Here is a 25229-nt window from a genome sequence, read left to right as displayed (position 1 = left end):
ATTTTTGGTCTGCACGGATGTAAAAAATTTACTTGATACTACTTGCTAATAATTAACGAAAGGCCTAAATTATGCTATCAGAAAACGTCTAAAAGCATTTTTGAATATTAAAAATAATCCTAAATTGTTCTTAGAATACTTCTAGACTAAAAGCTGTGGCAGTTGAAGTCTTTCAGAAACTGTGATGATGACTTTCTTCCATCAAGAGAAATCAAAACTAGATTTATTTTCAAACAGATAATCAATCCAAAGATTTAAGGACTTGATTAAACATTGCAGCGCATTTACAAAATGCAATTTTTTCTGTAGATACCCGTTGCTCAATCTGGGTACAACTGTTCTAATAACTTTTGAGTTTAAAACATATACCTATAAGGAAACGAAATGACCTTCACCTTGCCAAAATTCATAAAACAAGGCAAGGAGACCTAACCATTCATGTCTACTTTTCAACAAGATAAAATTTCTAACAATACGGATTTTTTTTTAACAGAAGGAGGCCTATTTTTTGCCCTCATTCATAAGCCTTCTCCCAATCATCAACTACTTCAGAAGCTGCATCCAACTTTTCCTCTTCCTTTGAGCCACCTTCTTCACCAGCATTTTCAGTTTTCTTCCCAGAAACTTCAGCTCTAACAGTTGTAGACGACAAACTTGAACTCGATTCCTGCTCCAAGACATTCCAACGATTCAAAGAAGCAGCCAGAGGTGCTTCCTTTTTCCAAACAGATGGCTGGATATTCACAGAACCAGCAATCCACTCTTCACCACCCCAAGAATCTTCCCAACCAGAGTCTTGAGCCACAGCCTTTTTCCATGAGTTACCTTTCAATGCTGGCAGCGCTCCTCCTCCTTTCATTGCCCCAGCTCCTCCCCAGGCATTGGTAGCTGAAGATGCCACCAATGCCCCAGCATTCGGGGCAACCAAAACAGCTCCCTGATAAACTGTTGCATAATCCAACCTCCTCATCGCAGTTGCAGCTCGAGCAGGATCATGAAAAACAGCCAAAGCATTCTTGTCGTTCAACCAAACAAGCTCACACTCGCCACCAAACCTCAAAACCAAGGAATTAATTTCAGTATCCCTTGGTAAGTCTGGAAATGAGACAACAAGTCGCAGGTCCATGTCAACCAACGGATCAAATACAGGAGGAAGAGGCACATTTAAAGTTGTAGTACCCTTAACCCCTATCACACGAGCCGGGGCCTTTGATTTTGGGGTAACAGAAATTACAATAAATCGCTTTGGCTCCCAGCCGGCAGCAGTGATTGCAAGCTTCCATCTATCAGCAATCAACCTCACTGCATCTCTTTTTTCCTTCAGCATGGGACAAAAGATGTGGACTTTTAAACCATGTGTAGTTCCTGTTCCTCTAGTCTTGCCAAGTACTAAAATTTTGCATCTCTCCTCAACAGCTAAAACCCATTTTGGCTCACGCCTGAAAAAATCTAAAAGCAATTCAGAAGAAAGAGAGTTATCACCAAAATGGAGAGAGTCCAGATTTGGAGCAGTAATGTCAAAAGCATCCGCGAGAACCCTTTTGCGTTCCAGCTTAGAACATTCATCATCACATATCAGCTTTCTTTGTCCTAGGGGAACTTTCTTGCCATTTGCATCAACTGGTTGAAGAGGTACAGGCAATGTTTGAATAATGGAAGCTTCATGTATGGCATCAGCATTATAATTGCTACTGCTACCACCAACATCACAAGGAACATTTGCCGTTATACGGCCACAAGAGCAAGTGATTGTAACAGGGAATTCACACCTTATATCTGGGCATGGAGATGAAGGGTGACAAGGAGCCATACATGTGTGCCTGCAGCTTCTTCTTGGAGCACCACATGTTTGGCCACATGGTGCTTTGAAACCTTGCACAACACCAGATAGATTATCACAAGGTGGAGGGTGACATGTTCTGCCACATGCATGTAAACCACACTGCCTGGTCTTCCCACAGGGATGATTGCATCTAATATCCTTCGAACCACAAGGTATGTTTCTAAGAACTACATGCCCGCCAATACATTCTTTTGCAACAGGCACTGAACAAGGAGGACAGTCTCCAAAATGGCAACTGTGTGAGACTGAATGACCACATGGCTGAGGAACTGAGCATGGAAGCTGACATGAGGGAGGCGGTGTACCACATGGTAGAGGAGGAGGTATTGAAGTCCTACCACAAGCACAAGCCAATTCATTAAAGATTGTTTGGAAACAAGGTGGACAATGACCACTGTGACACAGACATTCACACACATGCTGGCCACACCTTAGCTTCTTTCCACATGGCATGGAACAAAAGTGAGGAACCCAATCCCCACTAAAGGTATTATAATGATTTGAATTAGAAAATGGACAACACCTTTCACTACATCGATGCCTTCCACAATTCTTTTTTATCCCACAAGACTTTTCACACATAAATTTCTCATTCTCCATCATAGTCTTATAGCACTCCACAGTTCGGGAAGTTGAGCCACAACAGCACTTCTGTGAAACTTCAACCAAACAAGGTGGACACTCCCCAACATGGCATGCCTCTTTACAACTATGCATGCCACAATGAAGCAGCTTGCCACATACTTTCGAGCAGGTAGGTATCGGATCCAAACAACTCTGGCGTTCATTCTCCAACCTTGTTTTCCCACAACAGCATGTCTTAACCCGGCTAGGTAACAATTCACATTCCACACAGCTTCCTGGATGACAAATCTCACTACAGACATGATTACCACAACCAAGTATCTTTAGACAATAGGAACTACAAGAAAAAATCACTTTGAAGAGGTAAATTTCACAGACTGACAACCAGGACACCGCCAATTAAGCTCGTGATTCTTCTCCACGGACAAGGACAAATCACTTGAGATTGGTGCCCTAGCCCACTTCTTGATGCAGTTCAGGTGAAAGATAGAGTAACAGCTGGAGCAAGACCAAACCGGCACAGACCTCTGGACCATCTCATAGCAAATCATGCACTCCACGGTACCTTTCATGAGCTTCTCCTGAATCTCTTGCACCAATTGAGGCAAACTAGAGTCTCTGACTCCCACTCTCAATCCCTTCTCCACCTGACTCCCACTCCTGCTCCCCTTATCCTTTTCCATTTCCATCCAATGACTCCCATGATTGTTGCTTCTACCACGACTCCCCAGTGCAGCAACAGCCACCCCTTGATTGGAAGAGACAGAATCTTTCCCATGATTTTTGCTTCTACCACGATTCACCGGCGGAGCAGCAACTGCCAAACCTTGATTGGAAGAACCAGCACCATTCCCAGGATTGTTGCTTCTACCGTGACTCACCGGCGGAGAAGCAACAGCCACCCCTTGATTGGAAGGCCCGGCATCATTTCCATGATTGTTGCTTCTACCGTGACTCACCGGCAGAGCAGCAACAGCCACCCCTTGATTGGAAAACCCGGCATCATTCCCATGATTGTTGCTTCTACCCCGACTGACCGGCAGAGCAGCAACAGCCACCCCTTGATTGGAAGAACCAACATCATTCCCATGATTGTTGCTTCTACTGCGACTCACGGACGGAGCAGCAACAGCCACCCCTAGATTGGAAGAACCAGCATCAGCATTGTTGTTTGAATGCAAATTTGATGGCTGAGCGACATTGGTGGACGCAGCAGCAGCAGCAGCCCCTCTGGGGACCCATTCTTGACGAGTAGCACCTTGTGGTGGAACCCTGGACCATTCCCTTCTTTCTCTCCGAATTTGAGAACTCATATCTCTGTAATCTTCCTACCACAACCAAAAAATTGAAACTAAAATTATAACAAAACAACCTCAATTCAAACACACACAACAACGACATTCACCTAGCCCTCAATCCTTCTCAAACTGAAATATCTATACCACATAATTAAACCCTAAAAAAATAGAGAGAAACATAAAATCAAAACCAAGAATTATAGACAGTTTTCAGTTTCATTTTCAAAAACTAAGAGCTGAAATGCAAGCACCGCCTCAACGATGTTTTGTTTTATTTAATTTCATTTGGGAAATGGTAAGAAACATGCAGAGAGGAGGAGGAATGGAATACCTGAAAGTGAGGGAAAGAAGGGAGAAAAGACACTTCGATGATGCGCTTGTTGCTGTTGTGACTATTGTGTCTGAATTTTGTATTTTGTTATTCGAGATTTGTTTTGTTCCACGCCAGCCTCTCCTTTTTATACTTTTGTTGCGAGTATTTTTTGGAGTTGGTTGAAGGCGACACAATATTTTTTTAAAAAAAAAGTGTTTTATTTTTGTTGAGACGAAGAAATTGTAGGCCCAGGAAGAAAAGCCCAAGTGAGGAATGTACTTGTTTCTGCTTTCGGGGAAAATGCATTGTAAATTTTCCGATTGGTCTTTTTTTTTTCTTCTTCTTTTAAACTCTTTTTTGATAGTGGACTTCATCTAGATGAATTTATTTGTTTTTTCCCATAGTCCCGTTTGGAAATTAATTTTCATACGTTTCAAAAAAAAAAATTAATGCACCGATTTTTTTTCCTAAAATCTTTAATATATCTTTATATACTTTGACTGTCTGACCGTGTAACGTTTATCTAGCTAGTCTCCTTATAATTGTTTGAGTAAATATACTGACATGGAAAAAAATTTATATTATCAGATAATTATAAATTATTATATATGATAAATTCATAAAAATATAAATTATATTAACGATGATTGATTATTTTTTATTGACCGATATATAGTGTAAATTTAGTATATTAATGTGCATAAATTAAACTTGTTGTTTATAATATGATAAGAGAAGAGGTTAAATTTTGAAATATAAATGTATTCAACAATAATAATAAATTAAATAGGAATGAGTTTTGATTTTCTATTTAATATATACAAAATATAGAAAAGTCAAGTAACCATAAATATAGGAATTTATTATCGAAATTAAATAAGAAGGATAGGCATCTAATAAATAAATATAGTTTCTAAAGTAATAAAAAATGTATTCAATATAATATAATATAATATAATAGGAATGAGTTATGATTTTGACTTCCATATTTACAAAATATAATATAAATAAAGGGATTTATTAAATACATATTTAATAAGAAGGAAAGACATCTAATTAATAAATATATTTTCTAAAAAATAATAAATGTATTCAATAAAACAATAATAAATTAAATAGGAATGAGTTATGATTTTGACTTTAATATTTACAAACAATGTTATGAAAATCGCAAATCGGTCCAACCGAGCTTATTTCGCTATTGCTTCGTTCATGCATGTGGCCGAGGATGACTAATCGGTTTTGAGGGAACCAATCACCCGCCCGATTTTACAAACCCGAACTGGGTTGTGTACAAAAAAAAAAAATTGGATCACCTCTACGATGTCATTTTGAAGTCTCATTATCAACCCAAAAAAAGAACAAAATAGTGCGTTTGAGACTGAGTGTTTGGCACTATCCCTAAAAATCTCAGTCTTACTCGAACCAGCTAGAGACCCCTTCTCTTCATCTTCATTCTTCACGCTTGAACTCGTCATTGTAGCTCGCCACCACACCTGGTATGCAATTCGTCGGCCGTTGCATACTTGCCACTTAGGTCAGCAAATCATCACACGAACTCACCATGACGCCGCGCACCTGGGTTTGGACTCTACAACTCACCGCCACACTTGGCTCTTATTTGTGGTGGTGAGTTCTCCACTTCTCCTTCACCTAGCTCTAACTTTATTTTTTGCGTATGCTTTTATCAGTTTATGAATTGGTGTTCTTGTTTTGGGGGAAAACTCATGTTTTGTTATGCTTATTTATAAATTATAATTCAATTGATATTTGACATTTTTTAGTTGCAAATGTGTGTAAATTCATTAATGTAAATATGCAATGCACTTATGCTTATTTATAATGCCATTATTATCTATTCTTGTATAGTTATAGATTGTAGTAAGTAGTAATTAGTAACTGCTATTTGAGTTAATGTTGTTGAGAATTTGAGATTATTAAATTTACTTAGTGTAGTTCATTGTATCTATTCTTGTAGTCATTCACTCATTGTAAGAAGGTTCCTACTAATGTTCAACATCAAATGAAGCAACTACTTGAACAATTAAAAAAAAAAACAAGAAAAGAAAAGTGCACGAACAATCTAAGGAAAGTACTACATTTGAAATGGATGAAGATCTTGTGAGAATAGTTGAGGAATTAAGAGGAACTCCAAAACCACCAGTTTCTTCCAAGTCTCAAAAGAGGAAGAACATTCCTCGTGTAGATAAATATTTCATGCCTAGAACAATTCCTGGAGCTTAACCTAGCTTGAAGAGTGTCTTACAAAGTTAATTGTAGAAAAGTGTGACAAAGCCATTAAAAAATGGATGATAAATGCTTCAATGCCATTTAATGCAGTTAACTCAGCATATTATCAACCTATGATTGATGTTATTAGTAGCAAGAGTCCAGGGTATGAAGCCCCAAATTTTTATAGAATTCATGGTCCTTTGTTAAATAAATGGGTAAATGAAGTGAGGAAGAAGCTTGTTGAAAGTTACCAAGAAGTTTGGAAGGAAATTGGATGTACTCTGATGTCTGATGGGTGGATAGACCGCTCTAGGAGAACTCTTATTAATTTTCTTGTTTATTGTCCTAAGGGACTATTTTCTTAAGGTTTGTTGATGCTTCCTATGCTTCTAAAACTGCTAGAAATGTTGTTTAAGCTTTCCAAGGAGATGGTGTTATATGTTGGAGCATAAAATGTTGTTCACATTGTGATCGATAATGGTTTAAATTATGTTAGCATCTATAGGTTATTGGAAAAACAGTTTCCTAAGTTATATTGGTCTCCTTGTGTTGCTCACTGCATTAATTGGATGTTGCAAGATTTTGGGAAATTTGAGGAAGTAAGTGAGATTGTTCACATGCCTAAAAAATTACTAAGTACATATATAATCATTGTTATACATTATTCTTTATAAGACAACATAAAAGTAGAAGAGATATACTTCATCCAGCTCCAACTCGGTTTGCAACTAATTTCATTTCCTTGCAAAGCATATTGGCCTAGAAGGATGCATTGAGAGCCATGGTGACATCTAGGGACTGGACAGGCTCAACTTATGCCAAAGACTCCAAGGCTAAAAAATTTGTGGAACAAATATTGGACTCTGGTTTTTGGAAATAATGTATTGATATTATGAAGCTTACAGAGTCGCTGGTTCGCGTGTTACATATTGTTGATAGTGAAAATAAACCTGCCATGGGTTTTTTTACCAGGTTATGTATAAGGCTAGAGAAGAAATGGTTAGGAGGTTTCAGAGAAATAAAAGGAAAGTGAAGCCTTACTTGGAGGTCCTTGATAGGCATTGGGATTCACAGCTTGACAAAGATCTACATGCAACTGATTATTGGTTAAATCCAACTTGTAGATTCAATGCTGAAGAATTTGATAAGCATATAAACACACAATCTGGCATTTTGGAACTCATTGATAGATATACACATGATGATCTTGAGTTGCAAGATAAATTAAATGAAGGCATGAAAATATATAAAAAAATTGAAGGAGATTTTGCAAGACGAGTTGCAATACGTGAACGAAACACTGTCATACCATGTAAATTTTGTATTTGATACTCTGATAACATTATTGATTTATGATTTATTTTAGCTACTAATAATATATTCATTATATTGATTTATTTCTTCATATGTTATATTCTAGATCAACGGTGGGATTGTTATGGATGTAGTGCTCCACATTTACAAAAGTTGGTTATTCGTGTTGTAAGCCAAACTTGTAGTGTTTAGGGTTGTGAAAGAAATTGGAGCATATTTGAACAAATCCATTAAAAAAAGGAATAAGCTAGAGCATTTAAAGTTTAATGACCTTGTTTATGATCGTTACAACTTGAGGTTACAACAAAGACATTATTATATTGATTATGTTTTGATTGTTTACCTATTTTACTTGGATTTTTTTATTGTTGATATATGAACATGCTGATCAATTTAGGAATTGACTAAGGCAGCAAAATTATGGCCCAATCAATTTGGAAACCCTTGATGACCATTCTAATTGGGTGTTGGAGGAGTCATCATCATTCTTAACTCGTGAAAAGGTGGAGGCTTTACGTAATAATGTTGTAAACATGTTCATCCAATAAACTTCAGATGGTATTGGTATGATTCTTTATAACATTAATATTTATTAGGTACTACTTATGTACTTATGTGAATTACTAATTTGCATCTATAGTGATGTTGCCATAGATAAATTAAATTTGGATGAAGATGAGGATGATGATGTGTCTCAGCCACCAGACAACACCATAGAAGATGTTAATCTAAAATTCTAAATGAAGGTACTATTGGTGAAGAGTTTCATTCTTTTGATGGAGAAGAATCACCTAAAGTTGATTCAACATTGGCTCCTTGAATATAACTTATGGATGTTGTCATGTTGATGCTATTTGTGTTTTCATTTTAAAACTTATTTATGTACTTTAGAAATTGTATTATTAAATTATTATTTGTGGACTTGTGTTATGAACTTTGATACTTCAACTGTAATTTTGAATTTTGAAATACGAATGAACTTTTCTTAATCAAATAATGCTAGTTATATACTTATATATAATAGATACATATATAATTTTTATTTTTTTAATATATATATTGGGTCAAGTAAAACCAATTAATGATTCATCGATTGGATCACTGACCCACTATCTCGACCATGTCAATGATTGTACCGGTTTTCATACTATTATTTACAAATATATAAAAGTATAATAAATTTAAATATAGGAATTTATTAAAGATATTAAATGAAGGGCAAACATCTAATTAATAATTATATTGCATTTTATAAAATAATAATAAATGTATTCGAGAAATGTAAATATGTAATACAATAAAAAAAGTTATTCTTATAAAATAATTGTGAAATTTTTATTTTACTTTTTTTATTTCTCTCTTATAATAATGGCGCATGTATAAATTAATTAAAATTTAAGAAAAAAAATTAAGGATATAATTGACTAAAGAGTATGGAGTAATTAATATGATTTTAAATTTTATAAACAACACATAAATAAAATCATTTTTAAAAAAATAGTAAAATTAAAAAAGAATGGAGATAATAATAAATTAAATAAGAATGAGTTATGATTTTGAATTTTACATTTACAAATTTTATTCTCAATGATAAAAAAATTAACATATACAAAGTATAAAAAAGTCTAGTAACTATAAATATAGGAATTTATTATAGAAATTAAATGAGAAGGATAGACATCTAGTTAATAATATGATTATCTAAAATATCATGCACTATTAGAAAAATAATTTTTTATGACGTTGATCTAAAGTTGGTTGATTAAAAACTGTCTTAGAAAAAAATACAGTGGTAATTTTGTAAATAAATACAACTATTCTACGACGATTTTGTGAAAATCGTCTTAGAAAATACCAATCACGAAAACCATTATCATTTTAAGATAATTTTTGCAAAACCGTCTTACAACAATATTATTCTAAGACACTTCTTAAAATTTTTTTGACTGTTTTTAATGTTTCCCCTAGTCTCTCACGTCGCCTATTCTCATTCTCCATCTCACTCTCTGTACTCAAAGCCAACCTTTTTTGTTTTTGCTGCTTGGGTTTCTGCATCTTCCACCTCTATCACAATGAAACTAGGCTTCATCTGATTTCGATTCCCTTTCACTCCTTATCCTCCTTAACCTTCATCTTCCACCTCGTGTGTGTGATGAATGACTTAAGTGTGTGACGCTGAACTAGTTGTGGTAGAAGCACCGCGCCTCCTAGCCCATCACCTTGGTCATCGCATACAACTACCTCGCCGCGGTGCACCTCGACACTATCGGCATCGACATCTATCTCGTCGGCAACTCTGTGGCGATGATGATCCATAGACATGACAACATGCTCGAGGAGATGCTCGTCCACTGTCGTTGCCGCACCGTGGCGCATGGAGCCAAGACGCTGCATCTCATTGGGGACTTGGATTTTAGGACCTAGGAGTCCAGCTCCAATCAGGTCATGCTCGTGTGTATGTGGTGTGTGTGTTTAATTGTTTCACTCATCGTTGAATGGTTTTTAATGCATTTTATTTTGATTTTAAGTAGGCGGTGCATATTGCAGTTCGTATATTGAAAGAAGGGGGAATGAATGCCATAAAAATGGAGGGAGGGTTGCCTTCAAGAATTGTTGCAGCAAAGGCTATCGTTGAGGTTGGAATTGTTGTCATAGGCCATGTAGGCCTTACTCCCCATGCCATTAGTGTTTTAGGGGGGTTTAGACCTCAAGGAAAGAATGTTGCTAGTGTTGTCAAGGTCTTCCTTCACGTGTCTATTTGGATTTTGAGTGATTTTATTGTTGTCCTAAAACTGAAAGGAGCGAGTTTGTGTAGGTTGTAGAGACATCGTTGGCTTTACAATAAGCATGGTCATTTTTTGTTGTTCTAGAGTGTGTGCCTACATGGTTGCGACTACAACCACGACAGCCCTTCAAATTCCTACAATTGGAATTGGGGCTAGACCCTTTTGCAGTGGACAAGTTAGTTGGCCTAATTCCCATTTTGGAAAATGTTCTGTTCTTGGCATGTACTTTTCGTAAGAGATGAGTGTAGCCTACATTAGTGACAAATGTTATGTTCTTGGAATGTACTTTTATTGGCATGTATGTAGATACTTTTCTTGCATGTTCTGTTTATACATTAAACATCATTATATATGATGGTTTTATTTTGGTGTGGACAGTGTGGGCAAGTTACTATGGGATTATCTGCTACTTTATAAATCTTTACAGGAGTATATATTGCCTTATGCATTTTTACATCATACTTACTATCTCAGATGATTAATATTGACTTTTTTGTGTACGTAGAGAGGAACAAATTAAGTGATAGTAGGACATGATCATGTCATTAGCTTAGTTTGTTTGTCTTAATGACTCATTTTTTGAAAATGAATAGAAAAATAATTTTTACTAGAGAATTTTTTCTCAATTATTTTAAAAAATGAAAAAGAAAGCAGGAACCCTAAAAAATCAGCAAGGCTATCTAGTCTTATCCATGGCAATAACCATGGTATAGCCATGGCCCATGGGCATAACATCAAACAGAAACTGAAAGCATAGTCCTATCCCTAAGATTTAAGTGCAAGGAGACCAAGGTACATGCATTCAATTTTAACCAAATGCACCAAAGAACAACATAGACTACAGACTAATGCATAATTTGGGTCTCTTATTATTACCAAAACCTTAAAATAAACACTCTTAAGGTAGAATAGACCCAATGACCAAAATTGCATTGTCTAATCTTCTATATGGTTATCTGATAAGTCAGATGATAGTAATACACCACAAAGGGGTGCATACAACAACATCAGGCCCAGAAGAGTGCAAAAATTACTTGTTTATCTCCACGATTATGTTTGATGGCAACAACAAAATCAAACAAGCATTATCCTTGTTATTATCTTGTTGGCAGTCCGTTATAACGAATTGGATATTGTTATGGATATTTTCTTTTTCTGTTATCTTCCTGCTCCCTTCATTAAGGCCAGTAGTGCCCTTATCCAATTAATTGACCATTATAAATACCATAGAGAAATGAAATAAAGCAAGGAAAATTTTATCAGTAACATTCTAGTAGCAGTAGTAATAGAAATTAGCAGTATTATAGAAGCACAACCTATCATTGGTCCGACCTGCCCTGTTCCTTGCACCATTAACCTGCTCTGTCATATCCATCATGCCCGAACACAATACCCATTTGGCTACCACCGAACGTCTTGAGGAGGCCGTCAACTGCCTTACTCAAGGCCAGAACTCACTCGCCCAAATCCATGCTTCCTTTTCCCAAGCTCAATTTGAAATGAGTAGCAAAATCGATTTCCTCATAGAACGATCGACCACCTTATCCTTTCCTCCATCACCGCACTCACCACCAACCCCACAACCACCACCTTCCCCACCTCACCGCCCGCATATGAAGTTAGATGTGCTTTGTTTCGATGGCCAGGATCCACTTGGGTGGATTTTTAAAATCTCACAATTCTTCGAGTATCAATGCGTCCCCAACAACCAATGACTCACCATCGCATCATTTTTCATGGAAGGTCCAGCCCTTTGCCGGAACCAATGGATGTCGCGCAACGGCTTCCTGACGTCTTGGTCGGCGATGCTTCAAGCATTGGCATCCCGTTTTGCTCCTTCTTATTATGATGATCCACATGGTGCCCTGTTCAAGCTCCAATAGTGCGGCTTTGTCAACGACTATTTGACAAACTTCGAATGCCTGGCGAATTGTACAATAGGTCTTGCACCCCCTTTTCTCCTAAGCTACTTCATCGCAAACCTTACTCTTGAACTCCGTTGAGAGGTCCAAGCCTTGCAACCTCTACCGTTGCCCCAAGCTGTCGTAGTGGCCAAACTGCAAGAGGATAAACTGCATGACAAAGGTTCACATCTCATGAATTCACCTCCTCCCTTGTTTTCCATGCCACCTCCTACATGACCCTCACCATTACGAGTTCCGGTGAAACGCTTATCATCGGAGGAATTAGCGGTATGCTGCGACAAAGGTCTATGTTATCATTGCGATGATACATGGACTCTAGGTCATCGATGTAAACCACGACTTCACCTCCTCATTGTGGATGATGACCTTGAGACTTTGTTGCCTGTAGAGACTCCACCTGATGACCCTCTAAGCCCACCACATTCATCCTCGACAAACTACCCACTCCTTAGCCTAAACGCCCTAACTTGAATGCCAGCTGCGGAGACCTTCCATATTTTTGGCTGAATTAATCACCACCAGGTGACAATTCTTGTGGATGATGGTAGTACACACAACTTTGTACAACCATGTGTCGCCAACTTTCTGAACCTCTCCACCTCCTCTATTGACCTACTTCAAGTCATGGTGGGTAATGGTAGGGTTTTGGATTGTAGCCGCATCTGCCTACAAGTGCCATTATATGTTCAGGGCAATACCTTTCAGGTCGACCTCTTCATCTTGGGCCTTAATAGTGCAGATATTGTGCTTGGGATCCAATGGTTGCAAGATTTGGGCCCCGTACTTATTGATTACACCACCAGAACCATGGTGTTTTCATATTTGGGCTAGTAGGTGCACCTTCAAGTGAATGTTCCACTTCTTCAAGCTAAGGCCTTAGCCTATCAACTCAAGAGGTTGGCACAAACCCAGAACATCTCCGCCAAGCTCCATCTATCCTGGTTACCCGCCTCGACCACATCATTAAACCTTCATCCCTCTCACTCGAAGTTCATCTTCCTACCACAATTACCACACTCCTCTGTCATTTTGACCTCTTGTTTCATGAGCCCACAACCTTACCTCCACCTCGCACCATTGCCCACCATATCCATCTCCTACCTCAAACCAACCTCACCAACGTGCGTCCTTACTGATACCCACACTTCCAAAAGTCCGAATTAGAGAAACAGGTGGCCACCATGTTAGATGTCAGATTCATACAACTGAGCAATAGCCCATTCTTCTCCCCAATTCTATTAGTAAAAAAGAAGGATGGCAGTTGGCGCTTCTGCGTGGACTACCGAGCTCTTAACTCGATCACAATCAAAGATCAATTTCCTATGCCTACCATAGACGAGTTCCTGGATAAACTGAGTGACACATCTTGGTTCTCGAAACTCGATCTCAGGCAAGGGTTTCACCAAATTCTCATGGCGAAGGCAGACATCCACAAAACCGTTTTTCGAATGCATCATAGCCACTATGAATATAAGGTAATGTCGTTCAGACTCTGCAACACTGTTAGTCATCTTTTACGACTAACTTTTGTATAGAAAAGTTTTCCAAAATGTATATAAATCTCCCAATTTATGGTTATTTTTTGTAGGATTGTAAATATTTCTAGTTTAGTTTTAATATGTGCTCAGTAGAAGCCTTCCTTATGAATTTAATGTAAATTTCACCTCAATTTCAAGTAAAAAGGAGAAAATTATGAAGGTGCAAAAGTTGTTGTCTCTCTAAGCCTGAACCATGCGCTTAGTGAGACCAAACTGCTAAGCGAGACAGCAGTGGCTTAGCGATTGAGGATAAGCCTGAAGAGAGTTCTTCCATGCCAGAATGCGCCCAACGCGTATGCAGCTTGCTAAGCGAGACAGTTGTCTCTTCTGCGCTAAGCCAAATCTCACTTACTCGCACTTAGCGCGAGAATGGCGCTAAGCGCGCCTTCACGGACAGAAAGCCCTTTTTTAAGCCTGACTTGCGGAGAATGGGAGAGAGGTCTGAATAGATTGCAAATTGTGTGCAGAGAACAGAGGAAAAGCTGAGCAAGGAAGCAAAGGCCCTAAATTTTAGGTAGATTCTAGTTTAAAGAGTAAGTCCTAGGTTTTTAGAGGTGGAGGAGGAATCCCCATTGCTTTGTAATCTGGTATTTTCTCTGAAACCCTTCTCCTATTTGTGAAAGTTGCTCCCTTGTAATGGAGGGCTAAAATCCTTTGTTGGGAATCTCTGCTGAATACTTGATGTAAATATTATTATTATCTATTTGAAGTTATTTTCATGTGTTCAATGTTTGTATCTACGCTTATTGTATGCATGCTTGTGGTTTGATCATCCATTGGTGTGTGCTATTAGGAACTTTAGCATTGGAAAATGTACTATTTCCGTAGAACTTGATAGAGCGAGGCTAGATAACTACATTTCTAGGAATAGAGTGCAGGGTTTTGGTTTTTATTATGTTGTGATTATAATGCTCTTTAAATTAAGCTGAGTTCAACAAGAGATATCTGCGAATGAAGTTTAGTTTAAATTAGTCCAAACTCACGAGACATCAGTGTTTGATATTTTTGTCCTCAGTATAGAACACAAAAATAATTTTAAATAGAGAAAAACTCTAATTGCATCAAGTATCTCGGTAGAATGACCGAACGCTTTTACTTATTTGTTTTCACACTCAATTGCTTATGTATACTGTTTCTTTGATTAGAATAGAAAATACCTTTGTTTTTAATTCATGACACTTAATTCTTTTTACAAACACTTGCATTTTGAATGACTCTTTTCCAAGTAAAACAAGTTCCCTGAGTTCGATACTCGGTTCATTTCGTTTTAATTATTTACTTAACGATCCGGTGCACTTGCCGGTTAGATTTCACATCCACAAAAATAAGTAGTAGTACCAGGATGTGAAAAAACACACCAACCACCTTCCAAGCTTCCACGAACGAGTTGTTGAAGCCATTTTTATGCAGGTTCGTTGCCATTTTTTTCGACGATATTCTTGTGTATAGTTCTTCTTTCTCTCTGCACCTCTCACACCTGGAAGCAATTTTTAATGTCTTGGCCTAGAACAAATTTCATTTGAAACGGGACAAGTGTTTGTTTGCTAAACAAACACTTTAATATCTGGGTCATATTATCTCAGAGGCGGGCATAGCCCCAGACCCAAGCAAAGTCAACGCTATGTGCAACCTACACCATCATCTCCCACGGACCTTAAAGGTTTTTTGGGACTGACGGGCTTCTACCGATGTTTCATTTGTAACTATGCTGCCATAGCCAGACCACTGACGATGCTCCTGCAAAAGGATCAGTTCCACTGGTCTGAAGAAGCCCAACTCGTCTTTAATACATTGAAAAGGGCAATGACGATGCAACAGTGTTGATCAACCCCAATTTCAATCAACCCTTCATATTGGAAATTGACGCTTCTGGCGTGGCCATGGGCACAATTGTCCAACAACAATCTCATCTCATCGCCTTCTTTGGCAAGGTTTTTGTTCAAGGATGCAGAAGGTCTTCGTGTATGTTCGTGAGTTGCACGCCATCACTACCGCAATGCGCAAATGGCAGCACTGCCTCTTGGGTAATCACTTCACGATTATTACAGACCATAAGAGTCTTAAGGACCTTATGTCTCAAGTATTTCAGACTTCGGAGCAACAACAATATCTTTCGAAGCTTTTGGGGTGCAACTATTAAATTCAATACTGACCCAGTTTCAGCAACACCACTGTAGACACTTTATCTCGGGTACCCACCCCATCAGGCCAATGCCTCACACTCCCCATGCCCCATTTTTCTTTCATGGATCAACTTTGTCAATTTCTGCTCACCAACAATGCTTATCAACAACTATTACAACAAATTCAGGATGCTCCGGTGGCACATCCAGAATTTTCAATTCAAAGGGGCCTCATTTTCAACCACCGCAAGTTGTGGCTTCCCTTCAGCCATGATTTCATCCCCACTCTTTTTGCAGAATTCCACGCCACCCTTTTGGGCGGACATAGGGGCATTGCGAAAACACTTAGACGAATACAAGATAATTTTTGTTGGCCAAACATGTGAAAGGATGTGCGTGCCTTCATATCCGAGTACCTTACTTGCCAGCAAGTCAAGTACAAAACCCGAAATCCGACTAGCCTCCTTCAACCTCTTCCCATTCCAACCTTTATCTGGGAAGACCTCGCTCTAGATTTCATCACAAGACTACCAATGTCGTATGACTTCTCTGTTATTCTTGTAGTTGTTGACAAATTCTAAAAAAGTGCTCACTTTGGAGCTTTGCCGCCAAAATACTCAGCTCACAGGGTCGCCTTGCTATTTCTCGACACCATTTGCAAACTGCGTGGTTTTCCCCGTAGCCTCGTGTTCGATCGTGGCCCAATTTTCCTCAGTCAATTCTGGTGGGAGCTATTCCGTATCAGTGGCACCAAATTGTGAATGAGCACCTCATACCATTTTGAGACCGACGGCCAAACAAAGGTCTTGAACCGGACCCTCAAACAATACCTTTGTGCCTTCATACATGATAAGCCATCACAGTGGTTCGACTTCCTAACATTTGCTGAATGGTCTTACAATACCATTGTTCATTCGACCACTGGTATATCCCCTTTCGAAGCAACCTACAGCAAACCTCCCCTGTCGCTACCTTAGTATTTACAAGGCTCAACATCAATAGAGGCAGTGGACTCATTACTATCCACTCGAGCTCATATCCATGCTTCCCTGCAATGCAGACTTGCCAAAGCCCAAATGGCAATGAAGAAGATTGTAGATGGCCACTGCCGGGATGTTTCGTATTCTACTGGTGATTGGGTGTTCGTCCGTCTCCGCCTCTATCGCCAGGTGTCCATCCGACCGTCATATACGAAACTTTCCAAACGCTTCTATGGTTCATTCCTAATTTTGGAGCGTATCGACTCCAACTTCCGCCCACCTCCGAAATTCGTCGTCTTTCATGTTTTGTTATTGAAACCATATCATGGCATTCCCCCACCCACATTGGACCCGCTACCACCTGCCCAAACGGATAATCATCCTTGATTGGAAGTTAGACAACTCTAGTATACCCCCAACTCAGAAGGTCCTCATTCAGTGGCTCGGGATGGCTCCAGAAGACACAACTTAGGAGGACTGGAATTCTCTGCTTGACACTTACAACCTTAAGGACAAGGTTGGTCTGCTAGGGGAGGGTATTGATAGCAATACACCACAAAGGGGTGCAGACAACATCAGGCCCAGAAGAGTGCAAAAATTACCTGCTTATCTCCACGATTATGTTTGATGGCAGCAACAGAATCAGACAAGCACTATCCTTGCTATTATCTTATCAGCAGTCTGTTATAACGAATTGGATATTGTTATGGATATTTTTTTTTCTGTTATCTTCCTGCTCCCTTTGTTGAGGCCAGTAGTGCCCTTATCTAGTGTATTGGCCATTATAAATACCATAGAGAAATGAAATAAAGCAAGGAAAATTTTATCAGTAACATTCTAGTAACAGTAGTAATAGAAATTAGCAGTATTTTAGAAGCACAACCTATCAGCTTTATAAATTGTTAATTTCTATTTTTTAATGGGAAGTTACTATTTACTTTTTGCCATACATGCAGATAGCGGTGTTCATTTCTTCTATTGATGTTGTAAAGCCAGGTTGGCTTTTGAAATATTTAAAAGGCATTAGACCTGCTCATATCAAAGCAATGCAACAAAATCTTGCCAAGGTTTGTAATCAGGGTCATGTAGAATTTAATTCACTTTTGCCCTCCGCCCCCTTGTGTTATTTGATTCTTTGGAGGTCAATCTTGCTAGAACTTTCTGCTAATGCATAATGCCAAGCTAAAAAGTATTGTGCCCTGTAAAAATGTTTGTAGCAATAATTAACTTGGTTATTTTCATTTTCTACCATTGATTTGTGCATTGTCTTGCTTGCTTGTGTGGTGTTTAATGTTTTCTTTTTTCTTTTCTGTACTCAAGGCATTTCTTGTATTCTAGTCCTGATCAACCATTGGGTCCTGAAGACTTGGTTTGGAAAATGGTTTGTTACTGTTTGTTTTGCTATTTAAGTTTCCGTTCTTAATATTCTCTATAGACACTTAATTTGTTCACATAATAAACTTTTAAAGCTTGCCCATTGAGTGGTTTCTTGTTAGCCAAGCCTAGCAGTTAGTTGTTCTGATTTTGATTTACTTGGATTACTGTAGATTTTGATTGGATAATATTTCTAAATGCTTCCTTAAAACATTGATGCTATTATTTTCTGGAGAACTTAGTATTATATGTACTTTTAATTTATGTTGGAAACCATCAGAAATATCTGTTGGGGAATCGTAGAAATGTCTATTCTACTTCTATCATTTTTTTTTATTCTCTTGACATTTCTTAACTATTTTGAAGATGGTTCAGTAGGCATCTTATATTTTGTGATATTTCCTTGACCTTTTTTTGGATGTTTTTTAAAGGAATGATGGTTATTGTTTTCTGGATGTTATGGTGCTACAGATGGTTGGCAAGGTGGTGAACATCAAGCTACACACCAGAAGATCCCAACGTGTAGTGGAAGGATCAAGAAGTCAGTGTACTTGTGAATGCAGGTCTGGCAAAATCACTAATACTGCTTCAATAATTTCTTGAATCACTTTGTTTAATTTTAGTATTCTTTGGTGGGCTAGTTTGTTGTAAAACATCACTACTACTCGACGGGAAAAATAATTTAAATGTCTGTAGGATGATCAGCCTTGTGTGAAAGCTAATGGCAATCAAATATCATAATTGCGTATATATGTTGTTCTTTGTGATCGAGGCCATGCTGGGTTACTGTAAGATAAAATGACGGAAAACCAGATTTTACAAGGCAAAAGTCTAATCATTTTATTTTCATTTAAGAAAAATTAATTTAATCATAACTATTATTTATCCAAATTTTTGGCTCAGAGGTGATTGTGAGGCTTATAAAGTTATATTATTTTTATGTACGCATTACAATATTTTTTTTTGTAACTATTTTTTTTCCTTTTTATCTATTTTTAATGCTTTTTTTTCACTTTTTTTTCTTATCTTTCTCTTAACTATTTGGAGACTTTCTGGGGAAGCTAGTGGGAATAGTTTGGCAAATATAGAGGCTTAACTATTAAAATGGTCCCCTATTCAATTAGGTTGTATTATACATTGTGATAATTGTCATTATATTTAAGTTGTATTTTTTATTATATATTTCTTTACCATTGTTGTCATACTATTTCAGGAAGGATTGGTAACATGTATGAGAAATGAAGACGGATAAGAGGAATGGGGATATGTACAAGTTAGACCAAGTAAGCCAAGTGTCATTACATTACAATTCTGAAATTTCCATCGTGCATAGTGAAATTCTTGAACTGTGTACATGTCGTAAAAATATTTTATTGCATCCATTTTTACACTTTTTTTTTATCAGAAGCCCACTTGTTCTGGTGGCTTTACAGAAGTCCATACAGCATGGAGAGTCCCTCCAAGCCTTGGCCAATCATTCTCTGTCTGCAGGGAGGATCAGTATGTATTTTTCAGAGCACTACCAATTATCCTGAAATTAGATCGTAATGGAAATTAGATAGTAATGGAATAAATGTCACGTGTGGATTGCATAGTAATACACCAAATTAATTTATGAAATTATAAATACTAGTAGTAAATTAAATCTATGACATTGGTTTTAGTCCCTGACTTTCATAATTGTCAATGAATTTTGTCTTTAAAATTTGTTTCCATGAGTTGATTTAGACCGAGATGACTATAATTGTCAAAGCCAGATATTAAATTGACATCTCTTGAAAATTATGATTTTATATTCTGATTTTTCTTTTTCGATGTCAACTGCATATTTAGTAAAAAAAAATGGTATAAGATGTAATCATGAATAAGTGTGTAGATTATTTTCATTCTAAGAAACATTCCAATGTTCATTTTTTAAATTGGGCTACGATATGAGCTAAAAGGGCACCCCTTTTTTTCTGTAAGAATTAATTTGGGGTAATTAGAGATTTCTATTATTTATGAATTTATACGGATATGCATGTTTTATTTTATTAAATTTTTTATTTTTTTATTACTTTATTATAATTGATATAGAATTTTTGTTATTAACCTTTTTTATTATTTTATTAGAATTTTCTTTTTTATTATTTTATTAAAATTTTTAATTTTTTTTTAAAAAAATATTCTAAGACAGTTATTTGAAAAATTGTCTTAAAAAATATATATTGTAAGTTATTTGAAAAATCATCTTAGAATTCTAAACAAATTAAATTTTTTTTAAAAAAAAATGATAATTCTAAGACAATTTTTTTCAGGAAACAATCTTAAAAAATTTAATTTTTAAGACGATTTTTAGGAATTGTCATGAAAATTCTTGATATTTTACGTCATTTTCAAATATAACTTAAAACCATTTTTGAATGTGTTAAAAAACAGTTGTTGAATATGCTTTTTCCCATAATAATGCTTGAATTAAATATATATTTTTATTAATGTAAAAAAATTAAAATTATGAATTAAATGATAAGGGTATACATCTAACTAAATAATTTTCTAAAATATGACACATTTGAACTTAAGACAAAAAGTATTTATAATATATAAAAAATAAAAGAAATTTTAAATAAATTAAATGATATAAAAAGAAAAAAGATAAGGATATACATCTAATTAATAACATACTTTTCTAATATATACCATATTTCAATTAAAGATAAAAAATCCTTTTTTTTGACGGAAAAGTTTTTATTAATTTGTAAGAAAATAAAGTAGAAAGTTTCGAAGAAATTAATTAAATGGGAAGGATGCATCTAAGAATAATATAATTTTCTAAAATATACCATATTTGAATGAATATAATTTTTTATTAATGTATAAAAAATTAAAAGTAATAAATATTAAAAGAAATTAAATAATAAGGATAGACATATAGTTAATAATATAATTTTACAAAATGTAGTCATATTTAATTTAAAGATAAAAAACTTGTTATTACTATATAGAAAAGCAGGATTTTTTAAAGATAATAAATGATAAAGATAGTCATCAAATTAATAATACAGTATTTTAAAATATACTTAGATATGAATTTAAAGATGGACATTCGTTATTAGTATATGGAAAGAAATTATGAGGAAGAAATTTTGTGAGGAGTATTTGTTTAATCAATTATTTAGTTATTTTTCAAAATATTTGGAAAAATTGTCACATGTTTTTTATGAGGTCAAAATTTTTTTTTTGGGTATATTTTATTCTCAAAAAAGACATAATTCCACGTTTTATTAATGATAGAGAAGACATGAATTATTCCCATGGGATAAGAATATGTCTCTTCCCTAGTAAAAGTTCATATATATATCCTTTTACTAGTTATTATCGTTGTTCCTTTATGATATGCATTTAAATTTTTTCCAATCCTACAAATTTCATTCCTACCAAATTAATGTTTATGCAATTTGATTTATTGTCAATTTCATTCTTACATTTTATGATAATTTTTCATTTTCCTCAAATGTTCCTTCTTTAACGAGCCTTGCTCTACTTTCGATTATTGTGATCGTCGAATACATAGGGAGGGAACAACGGGTGTAACAGGAACTTTTATAATAAGGATATTTTTGTAACGATAATTATTTCCTAAAGAAATTAAATGATAAGAATAATCATCTAAAGATCATATAAATGTTTAATATAATTGATAGATAATTAAGTTTCTTAAATATACTGGGTTCGACGGGTGTAACAGGAATTTTTGTAATAAGGACATTTTTGTAACGATAATTATTTCCTAAAGAAATTAAATGATAAGAATAGTCATCTAAAAATCATATAAATGTCCAATACATAGGGAGGGAATGTTACATGGCCAGTCTTAGGATACGTCCTCACACAAGGGAGAGAATCTCATAAGTTGTCTGTTGTGTGGAGGCCGGAACTGAGACCGAAGAGATAGAAGGATTTGAGTTTGATCCCGAAACCAATGATGACAATTGGGTGACCCCAACGGGAGAGACAACCACTTTTTAACTCGAGCCTAAAGAAGGACATGTCACTTAGTTGGGGAACCAACTATCCGAGAATGACACCAGTTGAATACAACAAGTCATCTAGGAACACATTGACTTGTTCGCATGGTCCATGGCAGATATGCCCGACATAATCGATCCGAGCTTTCACTATCATAAGCTTGCTATATGCAATGATGTCAAACTAGTCACCCAGAGGAAGAGAAAGATGAGAGAAGAGAGGTGCCGAACAGTGTGACAAGAAGTGGTCAAGTAGGCGGCCGCCAATTTCATAAGAGATATCAACTACTCCACTTGGCTTTCCAACATGGTCATGGTCAAGAAGCCGAATGAAAAGTGGAGAATGTGCACGGATTACACAGACTTGAATTGAGCGCGCCTCAAGGATGCGTACCCACTCCCAAACATTGACCACCTGGTCGAAGGGCCGTGTGTTAAGTTTTCTAGATGTCTATTCTGACTACAATTAGATAAGAATGGACCCTAGGGACAAAGAAAAAATGATGTTCATCACCAAATCTGCAAACTTTTATTACAAGGTCATGCAATATAAATGACCAACTCTATTGATGTCAAGGTAGCTAAAAGGAAGCAATACCTATCTAGGTGACCTAGATTTAAGTTTCCTGGGATCCACCCTTGCATGTTATCCGCGGTAGAAATCTTTATAACCGTACTAACAAGATACTTACATAACTCTTGAGAGAGATGGAGGCCATGCAAAGTGCACTTTTGAAAGTCTTGAAGCCATCTGGCTTCCGAGCATTGAAGAACTCTAATTGGTCTACATACATGTTGAATGCCAATAAATTCACAGAGAGAAAACTAGTTGCGGCTTCATATAAATTTTATCCTTCATATAAATGTCAAAAAAATTTGAGTTCCCCTTTGGTATGTACGTAGTATGCACTGTCCCTGAAACCTTGAGCATGTGTGCAAACAATTGGTTAATTAATCTCTCAAGAACCAAGATTGAACATGTCATGTAGTTTTTCACGACCAAACCTTTGGTATCTATCATTATTGCTTGCAAGTTACATATTTAATATATATCAGCAATTTGAATTTAACCCTTGGTCAAGAAAAGCAACTAACTGGATTGGCAAATTGATATGACAAGAAAAATGTCATGTCTTATTATTTTATGAAAAAACAATTAAAAAATTATTTAATATCTTACAAATATAAATTGCATTCAATATGTTATTATTTGGTAAGTAAAAAAATTATAAAAAAAAGTGATACATAAATATTTAAAGTTATTCTTTCGAGAACCAAATGCCAAACTCGGTTACTATTGTCCAATTCCCTTATAAAAAATAACTGATTGCACTACGCAAAGCAAATCTCTCTGTTGATCTCTGCCAAATTTATCTAGCTACATCTTACCAAGGGAATCGGCCCATGCTAATAACTTCAAAAATAAATGAAGAGTTTATAATTTATCATGATATAAACTTTACTACATTGAAGCGGTTACTATAATTACAATACTTTAATATTCACCGACAAATATGAATGATTATATTTAGCATTTTCATGTCATAATTATTACCCTTCATTAACAAAGTTCATCACATGCAATAGGCACACCTCATAAATATATTATTTAAAGTTTTTTTTTGTACAGAAATATACTTGACGATCAATATTTTTAGGGTAATATACTTATTACTTAAAGTAATTCTTGACGATTAACATTTTTAGGTTTTAATAAACTATTTTTTTAACAATTCTTTTTAGACCTTATAGTTTAAAATATTTCACTTTTTATTTCTATAGTTGTAATTTTAACTCTTTTCATCATCACTATTTAAAATTGCCTAATATCATTACATTGTAACAAATATATATATATATATATATATATATATATATATATATATATATATTAAATATAATTTTTGAAATAATTATTATAAAAACTCATCTACAATTAAAAAGTTATATAAAAACATTCAAAATTGCAATATATTTAAATTAAATCAAAGATAAAGTTCATTTTTAAAATAAATTAATCTTTGATCAATCATTATGATATGCTTAATGCATAAAAAAATAAATAATATTTTTAGTTCCTTTTATTTTATTTTTATTTTGCTGAAGGTAAAGGATTCTCGTAACAGAAAGCCATCGGAATTTGTCTCTCTTAACAAACTCTTAAGAAGTCAAGCTCATATTAACATACTTACAAAAAATTAACCAAACAAATTAATAACATTAACTCTCTCTGAACAATTTTCTTATGGGCATTTGTACCTTTTTTTGTCTTATAAATTTAATTATCCACAAATTGATTGTTAGCATAGAATTTATATCTTTTAAATGAAAACGTATTAAGTTTTAATACTTAATGATAATTTATGATATATAAAATATACCAACATGCACTAAAAATTCTAAATTTAGATAAACTTATTTTTTTAAGAAAATCATTACTAACATCAATATTTTAGAATAAATTTTAAATTTTTTCTAAAAATTAATTTCACTTTCATTTTTATTTATAAAATATTTAAAATCAATCCTAACAAATCCATAAAATATATCTATTTCGCTTAACCTATCTTTTTTCTTACTCCATCTTCTTTTTGGAATGATGTTGTTTTTACTGCCGTTGAAAGCAAATATTATAGTATAATACTTTCTTTTTCATGGTTACTAGTCACGTGCAAATGATGCAATTTATTTACTTATAAGTTATAAGAAATATCTTGGATAATACTATATGGTGTTCTGCTTGTTGATACATGTTGACATATAATTCTGAAATCAGTTCACTTCGCAAAACTAAAACTTAATTATTGTTTAACATATTTAAAACTCTAGGCACCTAAAATAATGCTATTAATTTGTTTGGTTAATTTGAAATGTTAAAAATATAATACGCACTATGAGATGGGACACATTT

At 35.4% G+C, this 25229-nt stretch overlaps 1 protein-coding gene, 1 long non-coding RNA gene and 1 pseudogene across 2 annotated transcripts; 2 read left to right on the top strand and 1 right to left on the bottom strand.

The window, feature by feature from the left end:
* Nucleotides 1–196: 196 nt before the first annotated feature.
* Nucleotides 197–5517, bottom strand: LOC114420339 (NF-X1-type zinc finger protein NFXL1-like). The gene is made up of 3 exons (XM_028386257.1): nt 5422–5517; nt 2944–3756; nt 197–2827 (listed from the first exon to the last, which is right to left on the bottom strand). Exons 1-3 carry the CDS (start codon nt 5515–5517, stop codon nt 515–517), a joined length of 3222 nt encoding a protein of 1073 aa, XP_028242058.1. The 3' UTR covers nt 197–514.
* Nucleotides 5518–7267: 1750 nt separating this feature from the next.
* On the top strand, nt 7268–10606 carry LOC114420338 (annotated as a pseudogene).
* A 7645-nt stretch (nt 10607–18251) lies between these two features.
* On the top strand, nt 18252–19059 carry LOC114417820. The gene is made up of 2 exons (XR_003667936.1): nt 18252–18318; nt 18783–19059. It is a non-coding gene; the product is annotated as an uncharacterized LOC114417820 (long non-coding RNA).
* Nucleotides 19060–25229: the final 6170 nt, after the last annotated feature.

Source organism: Glycine soja, chromosome 7 (assembly GCF_004193775.1).
Source record: "Glycine soja cultivar W05 chromosome 7, ASM419377v2, whole genome shotgun sequence".
In the NCBI taxonomy this organism is placed as follows: domain Eukaryota; kingdom Viridiplantae; phylum Streptophyta; class Magnoliopsida; order Fabales; family Fabaceae; genus Glycine; species Glycine soja.
The sequence above is the reverse complement of the archived record's forward strand: the minus strand, read 5'-3'. Positions and strand labels throughout refer to the sequence as shown.

Excerpts from the sequence above, each read along its gene's own strand:
- LOC114420339 (XM_028386257.1), bottom strand. The coding sequence starts at position 5,517 with ATGACGAGTTCAAGCGTGAAGAATGAAGATGAAGAGAAGGGGTCTCTA. Across the intron at positions 3,757-5,421 it reads GGGATAGTGCCAAACACTCA|GAAGATTACAGAGATATGAG; the intron begins GTCTCAAACGCA and ends TGGTTGTGGTAG. Across the intron at positions 2,828-2,943 it reads TGGTCCAGAGGTCTGTGCCG|TTGGCGGTGTCCTGGTTGTC; the intron begins GTTTGGTCTTGC and ends TCACGAGCTTAA.